The sequence below is a fragment of the Rhyacophila brunnea genome, unplaced genomic scaffold (assembly GCF_057557595.1).
Source record: "Rhyacophila brunnea isolate RB1 unplaced genomic scaffold, BYU_Rbru_1.0 scaffold_18, whole genome shotgun sequence".
Lineage (NCBI taxonomy): Eukaryota > Metazoa > Arthropoda > Insecta > Trichoptera > Rhyacophilidae > Rhyacophila > Rhyacophila brunnea.
This window is the reverse complement of record NW_028232837.1, coordinates 30,170,365-30,184,560: the sequence shown is the minus strand read 5'-3', so window position 1 is coordinate 30,184,560 and position 14,196 is coordinate 30,170,365. Positions and strand designations below refer to the sequence as shown.

The following is a 14,196-nucleotide window of genomic DNA, read 5'->3' as shown; positions in this document are numbered from 1 at the left end:
ATATAAGACAATATCAAAAACTTAATTATACATAAATAATGTAAAAGAAATAAAAAAAGATACACCAATTAACTTCTAAGCATTATTTTGAAAACTGTAATTTATTTCAAAACCGATTATCTCAGTTGCAACCAAACTGACTTTTACCGCGAAACCACAGAATTAAAAAGTTTAAAAATATATATATATATATAAGAAAAAATATAAATCATTAATAAAAGTTATTGTTGGATGCCAACAATCTTTATAAACAATTATAAGTTTCCATCCAATGCTGGATATAGATTGATAACTTATGAAAAATTAGGCCTAAATGCAATGGTGACTTGTGCCTTTTTGATCAGTGTGAGTTAGATTCTTTTACGGTTGAAGAGATCGCAATGTATAGCAAAGTTGATGTATGTGTGGAGGGGTGTCACGGGTCCGCGGTCTGCCGCACAGCCTGTCTCAGCCACAGCATCATCAGTCGGGGGGCCACTCCCCCAGTCATCATCTTCACCACTTGCACCACCCACACATCTCGGGGGCCTCCTCGCACCCCAAGCTGCGCTTTGTCTCCTCCGTTGAGTTTAGGCACTGCTCAGGTAACTAATAACACCCACTTCTTTTAAACCCATCCCTGCCACCACAGGCCAGGCACTTTCCTATCAATATTCAAATAAAACTAATTCCCTAACGGAGTAGGTAAGTCTTACATGTTCAAACATTAACATTAATTTCATAACAACATTTTCATCATGAAAAGTTCCTAAATATTACCAAGAACAAATATTTTTTTTATAAAAGGTATGAAATGATACATAAACTTTAAATTTAAACCAAATCACAAGTTTGACAAAAATGTAAAAACTTGAAATAGAACTTAATCAATAATTCAATATTGCAATACGTTTAAATAAAACGATTTAAGTACTTATAACCTTTGTTTTTATTTGTATAAATTGCTCATGTAACAATATTATAATTATAAATAATAGTTGACATTGTCAATCATAATTTGAAAGTTTTTTAACATAGCGATAATCTATGGACGAAAAGTGCAAGGTTTCCTTGATTTTCTACAATGTCGAGGGTACTAAGCCAAAAAGCTGTAAAGGACTTTATTCCAAAATTGGGATACCTAATTGTGAAGACAGAAAATTCATTTTTATCGCCAGCGAAAAATTATCAAGTAGTTCATTTGGCTCTCTTGTTAAATTGCAAATCGTCACTTACACCCTTTTGGCTTAATAAACTCGACATATTGACCAAAATATATATTGGTGAGTACACTCCATCTAATAAACCTTTGCTATAATAATATCCAGAATTAAAGTACTTAAACTCTTATTTAGTAGTTTAAACTGAAATTCAGAACTTTGTAGTTATTTTTGATTAGTTTTCTGTGTTCTTGTATTCACAATTTAAAAATCTTCGAAGAATAATTGTATTGTTAAAGTTTTTCATACCACAGTAGATTATAAATGTTGTACTTAGGCAAATTCACTTAAATGTGTCATTAATACATTGCCATCATACTTTGGTTCGCTCTCTCTCTCTCTCATCTTACTTCTATAATTTGTGCATTTTTTACTGATTTAATGAAAAATAACTTAATTCATATTACTCTAATAAATAAAATTTTAAGGTGTACCACTGTCATGGGTCATGTGATAAGTTTGATAAGTGATACCTATTATCAAGTATTTTTAAAGAAAAGGGCATAACTCACAATAAATGAAATACAATAGATCTATCTACCATTTATATTGGAAAAAAACTAAAAATGTATTATTTCACTGATGTTATTAATTGCCTTATTTCACTATTAATTTAAATGAAAAAATGAAAAAAACCGTTTCTCTTTTAAGATTGCTAAGTATTATTTAATCCAATATAGATTCTTGTCTTAAGTATGACATTTGACAGATTATCTCACGGTTAAATCTGGTAATAGGTGAAATATCACGTACTCCGCTTTCACCCGCGAGTGCAGGAAGTCTAGTTGCTCACGGCAACAGCGGGAATTCTACTTCGGGGACGCTCGTGGCCGAAGGCGACCTGGACGGGGACGGGAGCGGAGGAGAGGAAGGAGAGAAGCCCCCACGATTGCAGAGATGCAAAGCACAGTCCAGAAACACCTTCCGCCTTAGGAGGAGTAGGCGAAACAGAGTGGAAGTAAGCTACATATTATATTAATCAGGGATCTTTTCAGGTTATCATAAAGTAAGAATTTTATATTTGTTTTGATTAATTTTTATTCAAGACGACTCTTTATTGAAAATACATAATTTAGAAAAGTCTTAGAAACATAACATCTTTGAATGAGTGCAATTTGGACACACTTCTTTTTCTTGCTGGACGAAGGATGTAATCACTTAACTACCGACCCAAGTACCATGCAGATATCATTAAATAACTATACTTGAGATGATTTCAAAGTCTGTTAATAATGGCTACCTCTTTGAAGCAGCGCTCGAAATGGAAAAGTTTACGAACCGGAGCGCTCAACAGTTTTCTGAAGATATTTACATAGCTATTAAATTTTATGTGTATTTCATAAAAATAAGTGTTAGATTTTCTATTACCTATATGGCCTGTCTAGCTCACATGGTTAAATTAGTTTTTCCACGAGACGAAGCGATAATGCTACCGATTTCACGAACAGGAACGGCGCTCCGGTCATTTCGAGCCCTGCTTTGAAGACGTTTCAGAAAGTATAGTTATTAGGTTATATCCAGAAGGTTAATGTTGGTACCTACTAAAATGTGTAGCTTAATGATAAAACGTTTCACTCAGCAAGAAAAAGACGTGTTCAAATCCCAGTTCAAAAATATGATTAAGAGGAAGAAAAATTTACCTTCAACGAACAATAAATGACCTCAGACAGAAAACTAGGTTATATTTTAATTCTAGGATTTTTTCTTACCATTTAATTACCAATTGGTTAGTAGAGTGAATATAAATATGGGGGTGGTGCAATGACATTATTAATGGACGACGCACTCAATACAGTAGCTAGCAAGTAAATTCGCGCATTCGCATATATAGGTAGACGTCACGCAATTTCCATTATGCGATATCATGCATCGGGAATTTATAGGAATATGACCTTTATTGTAATGGCGTTAGAGCAGTGTTTCTAATGTCAATGTTCATTTGAGCGAACCCGTTCGAACCGAACCATTCGGCAGACCCAACAAAAAGCATCAGGAATTTATAGCAATATCACCTTTATTGTAATGGCGTTAGAACAGATTATGCCATTCGGCAGACCCGACAATAAAGTGAGTGTCATTTTCTTTTCCAGATGATTCGTCCATATTAATGTCATTGGGTGGAAGCAAAAAGAAAACATAAGAAAAAAATAAAAACTCTGTAGGTACATGTTTCATGTGCTGTGTAACATACAGTTAAAATTCACAGTGATTACTGTATTTTCCGAATGCAAGTTATGCCGATATAATATTATGTCATGTCCACCAACATTGGAGTACAGGATAAGCACATGGTCGCGCTACTTCCCTCGGTTCTTTTTCCACATCTCATGCTTCCGCCACCCGCCATGTGAAAACTACAAAGTGAGTCGACCACAATGACGGAATCCTTGAAACTATACCACAAATCTGATAACCATCTTCTGATATGATTTCGATAAAAGCAAGTTTTAATTTACAATAAAATTATCGTTTCAGGTTTCACACATAAGGTTAGAATCTGACGGGGCGTCGAGTCCACAAGAAGACATTCCAGCGGCTCCCCTTTCTGCACCCCCAGCCCTCCGTCCCACCCACCCTGCCTACCCACTCCCTACTAACAACTCTTCAACCCCCCCACATTCCCTCACCCCCTACATTAATCCAGCGCCTGCCGATCTATCTTGGGATAGCGAAAGTCAAGTATCACAGACTTCATCTACATCTGGATATAGGTAACTGGTTTTAATACAAAATTATAATATTGCATCCATTTTCATAAGATGTCTAGTAACAAAAATTGATTAAGTCATCACCCCAGTTCTAACTTGTTGTAATTGTGATTCATTAACTTGGAAAGTTTGAAGATTGAATCCAAATATATGTGATGTTAATTCAGGGATTCGGGATTTCTTTATAATCTAATATTAATGGAAAAAACGATTTTCTATATGGAAAAAGTGGACAGAAAAAACAAAACACAAGACTGATTGGGGCATTTAACACAATTAAGCCAATGTCGACTCAAAATGGGCGCAATTTTTGCAACATCAACAACGTACGCGATTGTCAGACGCAGCAATTGACAATCTGTGTTTTTTGAGATTCCATTTTAATAAGTAATGTTTTGAATTATTTTTGTTTTCCTACTTCTATTTTATGTCTTGTCTTCTTACATAAATAAAAAAAAATATATTTTTTGAAATTTGTCTGTTTTTACGCTGATTTTAGGATTTTTACAGGTTTTTTTAAATTCCCCGATATCTTGAGAATTCCCGAGAATTCTTTTCTGGAAATCCCGAATCTCGAGAATTCAAAATTTCATCATTTCGGTAAATCCCGAATCTCGAGATTGAGATTTTCTCGGGAAATACCCAACTCTAATTCTGGATAACGAAGCCTTAAGATGTTTGATAAAATATAACAATACCTACACATATTTGTGTAATTCAATAATTTTTTCTTTAAGCCGCATTTATACCAAGTGAGTGAATGTTTGTTCTTCCCCCACTCCAGCAAATTCACTCGCTTGGTCTAAATGCGGCTTTAGAACATGTCAGAAATGGGGTGACGAAGTTCTAATCTTAATCATTGTTTTCAACAACCGTAGTGGAATAATGAATAGGACCATACCATTAAATTTTTACGTCACTAATTCCAATCACATGGCTTAGAATTCAGAGTTATTAAGCTGGTGGTTAACAACCATTCCTCATCAAAGTCGGTTAATATACCGGGTAGTTCCAGAAGTACCCGACCTGATGTATTATAGATGGCAGTTGTTGTTTGTAAATGATGACCATGCTAGAAAGTACCAACCTTATAAATCTTAAGTTTGAAGTTTGACGACGCTACGTTGTTCAGTAATTGTTTGTCAGCCATCAACAGTGAACGCTCTCAGTGAATTTGTAAACATGGAAAAAATTGGTCATCATTATGTGATACAATACTTTCATTTGAAAGGCTTCAGTCCAACCAATATCGCTAGATTCTACTCTGGGGGTGTCTCCTCCTTTGTTTACAACAGTAAAATACTGGATGGCCGATTTTAAACGAGGCCGGACGAGCTGCTAACACGAACATCGCAGTGGTTGACCAAACGTGATGACCACACCAGAAATGGTGATAAAAATCCACAAAATGGTATTAGATGAACGTCGACTGAAATTGCACGAGCTAGCAGACATGGTAGGCATTTCAAAAAGTGCTGTACATCACATATTGACCGAAAATTTGGAAAGCTGTGCGCAAGGCGGGTGCCGCGATTACTCGCAATGGAACAAAAACAGCATCGTGAGGATGTTTCAATTGAGTGTTAGGCGAAGTTTCACATCAATAAAGCAGAGTTTTTGCATCTATTCATAACCATAGATGAAACATGGGTCCATCACTTCACACCTGAGACGAAGGAACAGTCAAAACAATGGACTGAAAGGGGAGAATCGGCTCCAAAGAAGGCGAAGACAATTCCATCTGCAGGCAAGGTCATGGCGTCAGTTTTTTGGGATGCGCATAGGGTAATTTTCATTGATTATCTTCAGAAAGGAAAATCAATCAACGGTATGTTATGCAAACTTATTGCAGTGTTAGAGTGATTAAATCAAGAAAAAACAACCGCATATGGCAAAAAAAAAAAAAATTTCGTTTCATCAGGACAATGCACCAGTTCACACATCCGTTATTGCTATGGCCAAAATCAATGAGTTAAAGTTCGAATTGCTTACTCACGCACCCTATTCGCCAGACTTAGCCCCCTCAGATTATTTTCTGTTTCCAAACTTGAAAAAATGGCTCGGTGGTAAAAGATTTGCCAACAATGAAGAGGTGGAGTCTACAGTTGATGGCTATTTTGAGGAGCTCGACGATTCTCACTATAAACATGGTATCGAAGCTATTGAATATCACTGGGAAAAGTGAATCGACCTAAAAGGAAACTAAGTAGAGAAATAAAGATATTTTTTCCCTATTTTTTTGTGTTTTCATTGTTAGGTCGGGTACTTCTGGGACTACCCTCGTAGCCGCCACTTTGTAGTAACAAATGATAATCTTCCTGTTTTTTTTATTTTAACCAAAGCACAGCCGAGACAACAACAGTAATGTTCCCGAAGTGAACACATTAATGCCTCATTCATTAACAGATTTGAACGCCCCTTTGTAAAAAAAATTCTTTTTCTCTGCGATAAGCAGTTGTTCAGTATTAATATATGGCATTAGTTATGTTGCCAGGACTTTTTAAAATCTTTGACTGATTTTTTTAAGATTCTGATGAAGTAAGTGACCACCTCATCTGCTTCGCGGAGAACTGCCACTACGTACGTCATCAATGCATTATAGCCCATTTATACATACATGGATTTACTGCTGGCAATGATTATTGTCACAACCGTACCAATAAAATGGTGCAAGTTGCAACATTGCATGCATTATCAAAAGTTCTTTTTTTTATATAACATGCCGATCGCATATCGGCCTCCACAGGGTGGAGGTTTGTATTAACAAATTTTTATTTTTATGAGAAATGGATGTTAAGCCACTTGCCCAACCTATTAGGTCCATACTCTGACTCAAACACAAATTGAAAATCAATATGTGTATTCGCCAGACCCAGGATTCGTACCTGGGACCCACCACGGCAATAGTTGCTACACGCGCGACATGTACGCACATGCGGTTTAATAGGAACGATCCTGGCGACAAACTATACAAACTACACTGTGCAGCACACAAAACATGGACATAACAACAATCACGTCTCGCTGACACTTAAAAGATAACATTGGTGCTACAATCAACATTTTGTGTGTAAACAGTTATTGTCGCGATAGTTTTATTTACACGCTATTGCTGGCAGCAAATCCATGAACGTGTACAAGGGACATTAAGTAACATTTGTTTTGTGAATGTCAACTAAATTACAGAAGTAGTGAATATGGAAGTGTTTATTTGGGAGGTGTTTTCACCATTTTTTTAATTACTTAAAGCCGTGGATTCGGGGAAATTAAATATGAAGTATATTTTCCTTTTCACACAAGATATTATAAGATATAGATATTGATTGAAGTTACAAAACGTTTGGATTATATGACGTTATTATTAAAACTAGGTATGCGTATTTTGGCACGAAAAAAAAGGTGGCAATGTAGGTTAAACGGTCTCAAGAGCTACTTCCCGACTACATATCCTCTATCTTACCAGCCACGCAGAGTCAAGCAACGGTACTTTAACTTCACTGTGCCATGATTGAAGGAGTTCTTTGTATTGTTGTCCATCTTGATCGAGCATTCCTCGATCGTCTCATTTAATGTTACAAATATTGTTATGTACGAGTTCTTTTTTGCTTAACTCTGTCAATTATAGGATTATTGATAGAGGATATAGGCATTTATTGCGTTATTTGGAATCAATAGGTGTTGTTGCGATGTGGTTGTATTGAGTTTTATGGGCTATATTATTGCAGGGAAAGCTACAGTCTTCAGGCTAGAGCTCCGCCCCCACTGGCATCCCCGGAACTTCCTGATGCCTCTTCTAGCAGTGCTGCCACGTTGTCACATCATCGCAGCCCCGATGGTGATAATATCTCTAAATAACCCATAAAAATTGTGCCATTTACATGTGAAGAACTACTTAATACTGAATCTAAATGAATGTTTCATGGTTCAAAGATGTTATATTTTACAGGTTCGTTTAGTTTTAATGGATCGTCATCAGGGGAAAGGACAGCTTTACTCGGTGACAGACCGACTTCTAGGCTGTCTCCCCGATCACCGCCATCCGCCAGAGACGAAGATACCCTCATTTAAAGAGCTTTTAGCACAAATTACCATAGAACAGAAGAATTAATTTGAATATATGACAATTGAGTCGCTTATTCGCTAAACCTGTTCTCAAGGTTTTTTTTTGAGTTTTCGAGTAAATCACGAAAAACTGTTAGCCGGCTCGCACATCACAACTCGCCTCGTGTGCCTGACCGCCATAAATCAAAACTTCCGAGAACGGGCGGCCAGTGTTGCATGACACAACCTTGCACATCTAGCGACAGTCGCGGGTAGCCTTTGAAACGTATTGATATTTCATGCGGTGATCGGCGAGCCGGTATAGGAATGACCAATTCGTAGGTGTTTCTTTGTGACTTGGAGCCCGAGAAGGATGCAACATGTCGATTGCAATAGCCAGATGTTTTTTTCAGACGAAACAGTTGCATTCGATCAATATGCGAAGCTCCATTTGGCAACATGTGATTTGTTGTTTCGTTAAATAACGATGACGTCGCATCGAGGTATTCGACACGTTTTTAGGCAAAACGAGTTCTGATATGCGAGCCGGCTTATGTGGATTTATGATGATTTTTAATGTTGTTATATTAAATATTATAAAAATTATTAATAATTATTGTGAAATTTTCTTTTGGTACATAAGAAAGGGTAAAATAAAAGCTTACATCCAATTTATGTGCCGCATTATTTTAAATAAAAGCATTTGAATTATCCCAAGAGCGGGCTTAGTCACTTACTTTCCGATAGAACAGATATGGTGACATACATTTGCTAACAGAGCAGAATTGGACACGCAGTCGGAGATTAATGACAATTCAGTAAATATCAGTATAAAAGATTCACATCGCATCTATTTAACTTTCATACACGTGTATGTCTAAAATAATTTTTGTTTTTTTATGTACGAGGATCATTATTTATTTTAAATCAAGAGATCGTATTATATAAACTGTAGAATTAATAACTATTGAAATTCAATTAAATGTTAACTATCTGTTAATATATTTCCACGGATCTGGATTCATCAAACGCTTCTTTGAATTTCCTGCTTGAGATTTCATTACACTAACTAAATAAATATCCATTATTAACTAATGAAATCAGTCAAATAGTAAGGCTAAAATTGAGAATTTATCACCGTACGTGGGTGACGTCATAGGTTTGTAATGGTGACGTTTGTATAGCGATTTGACGTATGCTAAAAATCATGGTTTGAATCGCGACATCTGATTGGTCGGCTATGTAGAGAGGGTTTAGTAACTAGTTATTTATTTTTAGAGCGGATTTGGCGACTCAACTCAATATTCATTTTGATTTGTTGACGAAACAACCAACATACATTCAAAACTAATCTTATAAAAAAATCGGCCAGAGTGGGTTTGGCGACTAAACGACTCAATTAATCTGATTGAAAATAGCACTCTAATTAATTAATCTTCCGTTCATCATTCAATCTTCTTTTGTTTAGTTCTTTAATATAACATTTTGAATATTTCATTCTTTAGGTAGGTATTCCAAATGACATAATTACGTAAATTTTATTGATCTAATTCAAAATAATAAATTTAGTTATTATGTACCTAGTTGCAATTTATTATTTTTATTCCAGATTTTGATAGGAAAAAATATAGCAGGTTTTTCAACCAAATAAATACCGACATCTATTGATGAAAAGCTTAATTAATATCAGGCAGAAAAATTAAATCGACTTTTTTTAATACCAATGTCACAGATGTCAGTGTTGTTAGGTTTGAAAGTTCACTATACTTTGTAATACATTTTTTTACAAATGAAATTTTCTAGTCAATTTTATTAATTTATTGTTAGTCGGATGAATCCATCGATAATTATTATAGTTATATTATAATTAATTATATCGTCCAAAACTAAAATGTATCTTCACTCAGTTTAATTGAATAACTACTGTCGTAAAAATAAAGAAATTATCTACGTATGAATAACTATGTGTGATACCCGTCACAGATAATCATAAATGTTTGCACAAATTCAATTAGTTTATTATAAAATAAGCAATTTTTATAATATTGTTAATCCTGACCGTCTCCTCTTTCTGATTATTATTTATTAAATATTTATTCGGCTCACTAGTAATAATTGAGATGGCATTGTGAGATCCCCGGGGTTCCAGCGGCTAGCTCAGGTGTCCATCGAACCCCGGATTCACAAAAAAAAAAGGAACGATATATTTATGTTTGTGGTTAAATAAAACACTAAGACTTTCTTGTGTGTAACTTGGTATTAGGTATATATTTTAATCTTGAGTTTGACAAGGTTATTTTGTAGTTTTTTACAGTTACAGTCGTCAGTCCGTATCGTTCTAAAACCGGACGCTCACTAATTTTTTTTTCTTTTTCTTTTTAAATTCCTCGTACCGACGCCATCCAGCAAAAAGGACTCTCGTGATTGGCCAAATTTTATCGCGTGATCTTTGATTCGGCGAATCACGAGCCTGACCCTGGCGCCGGCGCGCGAGGATTTCACGCACAATGCGCGGCAAAATTTATTATATTTAAATACTTATATTTAGTCTTAAAATTATCGCTTTCATCCATCATCATTTATACTTTTTAAATTAAATTAAATAATACTTACGTGGTTGAGCAAGGAATCAGATTAGATGTTTTATGAAGCCGTTTCTAGAGGTCAGGGTTACGTTTCGACTTGAGCTACTAAATGATTATTTTACACCGGGAGAAGCCCGCCTGTAACAGGGGTGTATCAATTCGCCCCATCTGGATTAAAGTCGAAAGGTACGCCCTGATCTCATCGGCCACCCATCCAATTCCTTGTTCATCCGTTAAGTACATGGCATGATAACAGTTTATAAAAAAATTCAACTACAATCTAACTATTCTAACAAAAAAAAAACAACTAACTTTACGTATTGTTTCGATATTTATTTTGATTACTATTTTCCTGCTCAAAGCAATGCTCCTGAATAAGTCAGAGTTTGATTTATTTTCCTTTCTTATTATCATTTGTCATAATTTATTATTATTTTATTTTTCTCCTGTAATGTCGTGCGTTTATTTTGTTTTCGTAATGGTTTTGTTATTCTTCTCGTTCTTTTATACTAGTCAGCGAAGGGGTCGTGGAGCTGCAGTCTTTGACTCTTGGGCTGTCCAGTTTTTTTGTATTCCGAGAGGCTACATTTGTAGACGTTTGGCCCTCGTTCGGAATTATTATTTCGTGTTACGTTTTTCTTCTTCTGGTGCAATAGGAGCGTACCTCGTTTGGCGTCGTCTGCCTTTGCAACCAGGGCGTGGTAGTGGCGTTACTATTGAGCCAGGCTCGTTCCGAGCAGCGGATATCTTCCTGTGGAAAGTTTTCCACTGATCTGCTGGTCTCTGGAGTATCACCTCATAGATGGACAGGTACTGTGTCTCCATCTGTTCCTATTACTGCGGGCAAGGCATCGTATAGCGGTACAACGGCCAGGCTCGTTGACGGCGGCACGGCTTTCCCACAGGTACTAGGATGGATTTTCACAATAAGTATCCTTTTCCCTTTCCTTTTTTTTTTTTTTTTTTTTTTAGATGGTTACACTTCGGAAGTACCTCTTGTTGTTTCACGATATCTTTCAGGCGTCACGTCCCTAGTCTCTCCATGAACCTGCGCGAGAAAGGAGAGTGCGCACTCTCCACACCATCAAGCTTTGGTATCATGAATTTTCGGCTACGCTGCCTTTGGATGCGCTTACTTCGAGAGGTGGCTCCCTTTGTGCTTCCAAATTGTCTTCATCTGTATTTATTCTTTTTCTTTCTTTAGTAATTTATTCGTTCATTAGACTTCCTGTACTTTAAATTTATTCGAATTTACTTTATTAATTACTCCTACCCCATACATTAAATAGCTACTAATTTTATATAAAATCTTCCCATTGTACTTATGGTACTTACTATCACTTTTAATATTTTACCCTAATACCCATAGTTATTTTGCAACATTGTATTGACTGTATAAATCACATTGATATTAAAAATTGAAATATTCCACCCTCTCATTATATTTATTTACTAGCAAAACCCGTTTTATTTAAAAAATTTGTTATTTCGTTTTACGCGCGTATGCGACTCGATTTTCTGCCGCGCGTCTCAAAGTTTCTAGTCCAGACGGTTTTTTATGTTTTTCGCGCCCGATCCCGGCGTTATCGCGTTTAGTCGACATGTCATCCGATTCCTTCTCGCCAAAGGCGCGCCGCGCCGATTTGCGGGGCCTCTCACGTTTTATTATTAACATTTATTTTTCACATTATTTAATAATGAACGTTGGCAGCTTCGCTTTTTGTTCACACGATTATTACAATACATAATATAATCTATTTTTTTTTTAGTATTAAACAAAAATTATAAAAGTCCTGAAGGGTATTATAATACTGTATTTATATTTTTTTTATAATGATATGCGAGGCGTTATCATTTATTTTAGATTTGAGGATTCTTTGGTAATCTCGCCAGTGTCGACTCCGAAAGAAATAGTTACGAATAATTTCACAAACGTACATCCTTTCACACATTATTATATATGTTTATATATATTTTTAAACAATATTTCTTATAACTAATCAGCTCGCCGAGCAAAGTTGATTCGTTGTATTTCGTCTTACCGACGTGGCGTTATAATTGGTTTTGAATTTAATATTTCCGAGCGTCGACGTACTCTTTTACCGCGCGGATTTACATTTACTCCACGCCACTGGCCGTTGTACGAATCGAAGGCGTGTATTTTTTTTTTTGTTACTTTTGCGGACGGCATTTCATTACGTATCTAAAATTATTCTAAATCAACTTTGCTTTGCGTTTGATGCATCTTTTATATACTAATAATAAAACTTAGTTTGTGCTTGACGAGAGTTCACACTTAAATATTCACTATTTCCACTAAATTCACGTCTTTTGCACCCGCTCCTTCGAAGATCCATGGTAGGGGGGCATCCACAGGATCCAGTGTCTTCTTCTTGCTCCAAGATGACCACCAGCTCGCGGCGCCTCCTCCATGTCTCTCTTCTTCTTCCATTTTACTTCCGGTCGGATACTCCGTACCATTTCGTGCAGGTGGCATTGTTGTGCCACCCGCCTGGCCTCACATTTCCAGGAGTTCTAGGGCGCTCATGGCCATGTCCTTGGTTTCCCTGGTACATGGTCCTAGGTACTTCAGGCGCCTGGAACTCGATAGTTACCAGTTGTTCTATGGTCTAGATGTAGAACACTTTAATTAGATTTTTAGAGCTGAGCAGGGTGTGATGTCGGGAAAACCATGCGTTTTCCGAGCCTCATGTTGCCAGGGCGCCATTGAGATCCCCGGGGTTCCAGCGGCTAGCTCAGGTGTCCATCGAACCCCGGATTCACAAAAAAAAAAGGAACGATATATTTATGTTTGTGGTTAAATAAAACACTAAGACTTTCTTGTGTGTAACTTGGTATTAGGTATATATTTTAATCTTGAGTTTGACAAGGTTATTTTGTAGTTTTTTACAGTTACAGTCGTCAGTCCGTATCGTTCTAAAACCGGACGCTCACTAATTTTTTTTTCTTTTTCTTTTTAAATTCCTCGTACCGACGCCATCCAGCAAAAAGGACTCTCGTGATTGGCCAAATTTTATCGCGTGATCTTTGATTCGGCAAATCACGAGCCTGACCCTGGCGCCGGCGCGCGAGGATTTCACGCACAATGCGCGGCAAAATTTATTATATTTAAATACTTATATTTAGTCTTAAAATTATCGCTTTCATCCATCATCATTTATACTTTTTAAATTAAATTAAATAATACTTACGTGGTTGAGCAAGGAATCAGATTAGATGTTTTATGAAGCCGTTTCTAGAGGTCAGGGTTACGTTTCGACTTGAGCTACTAAATGATTATTTTACACCGGGAGAAGCCCGCCTGTAACAGGGGTGTATCAATTGGTAGAAGTTTACAGTGTAACAGTTAATTATATTAAAATCTAAAAATCAGTTAATCTTTGATTAATAATTATTTTGGTTGTAACAAATTAACTTAGTTATTGATTAAGAAAAACCTAATTTGTAGAATTTAATATAGTTCATAATATTATACTTAGTCGTTCATTTTAAATGATCATATTGGGTGCTTAGATACTACTTATGAATTTACTCTTAGTGCCAATATAGTATTGATGTTCCAAAATAATATATTTAACAATTAATTAGATAGCGTACCTACACAGTTAATTTTCATATGTAGTGTCTAACCAAATCTCGTCT

At 36.1% G+C, this 14,196-nt stretch overlaps 1 protein-coding gene across 1 annotated transcript in view; it reads left to right on the top strand.

The window, feature by feature from the left end:
* The window catches only part of unc80 (unc80, NALCN channel complex subunit), a 104,043-nt gene extending 91,774 nt beyond the window's left edge, over positions 1-12,269 (top strand). The window contains exons 61-65 of the mRNA XM_085945058.1: positions 411-584; positions 1,937-2,157; positions 3,675-3,910; positions 7,633-7,742; positions 7,854-12,269. Of these exons, the coding sequence (XP_085801184.1) occupies positions 411-584; positions 1,937-2,157; positions 3,675-3,910; positions 7,633-7,742; positions 7,854-7,975 (863 nt within the window). The 3' untranslated portion in view covers positions 7,976-12,269. The remainder of the gene's footprint in view (positions 1-410; positions 585-1,936; positions 2,158-3,674; positions 3,911-7,632; positions 7,743-7,853) is intronic.
* The last annotated feature ends 1,927 nt before the right edge of the window (positions 12,270-14,196 follow it).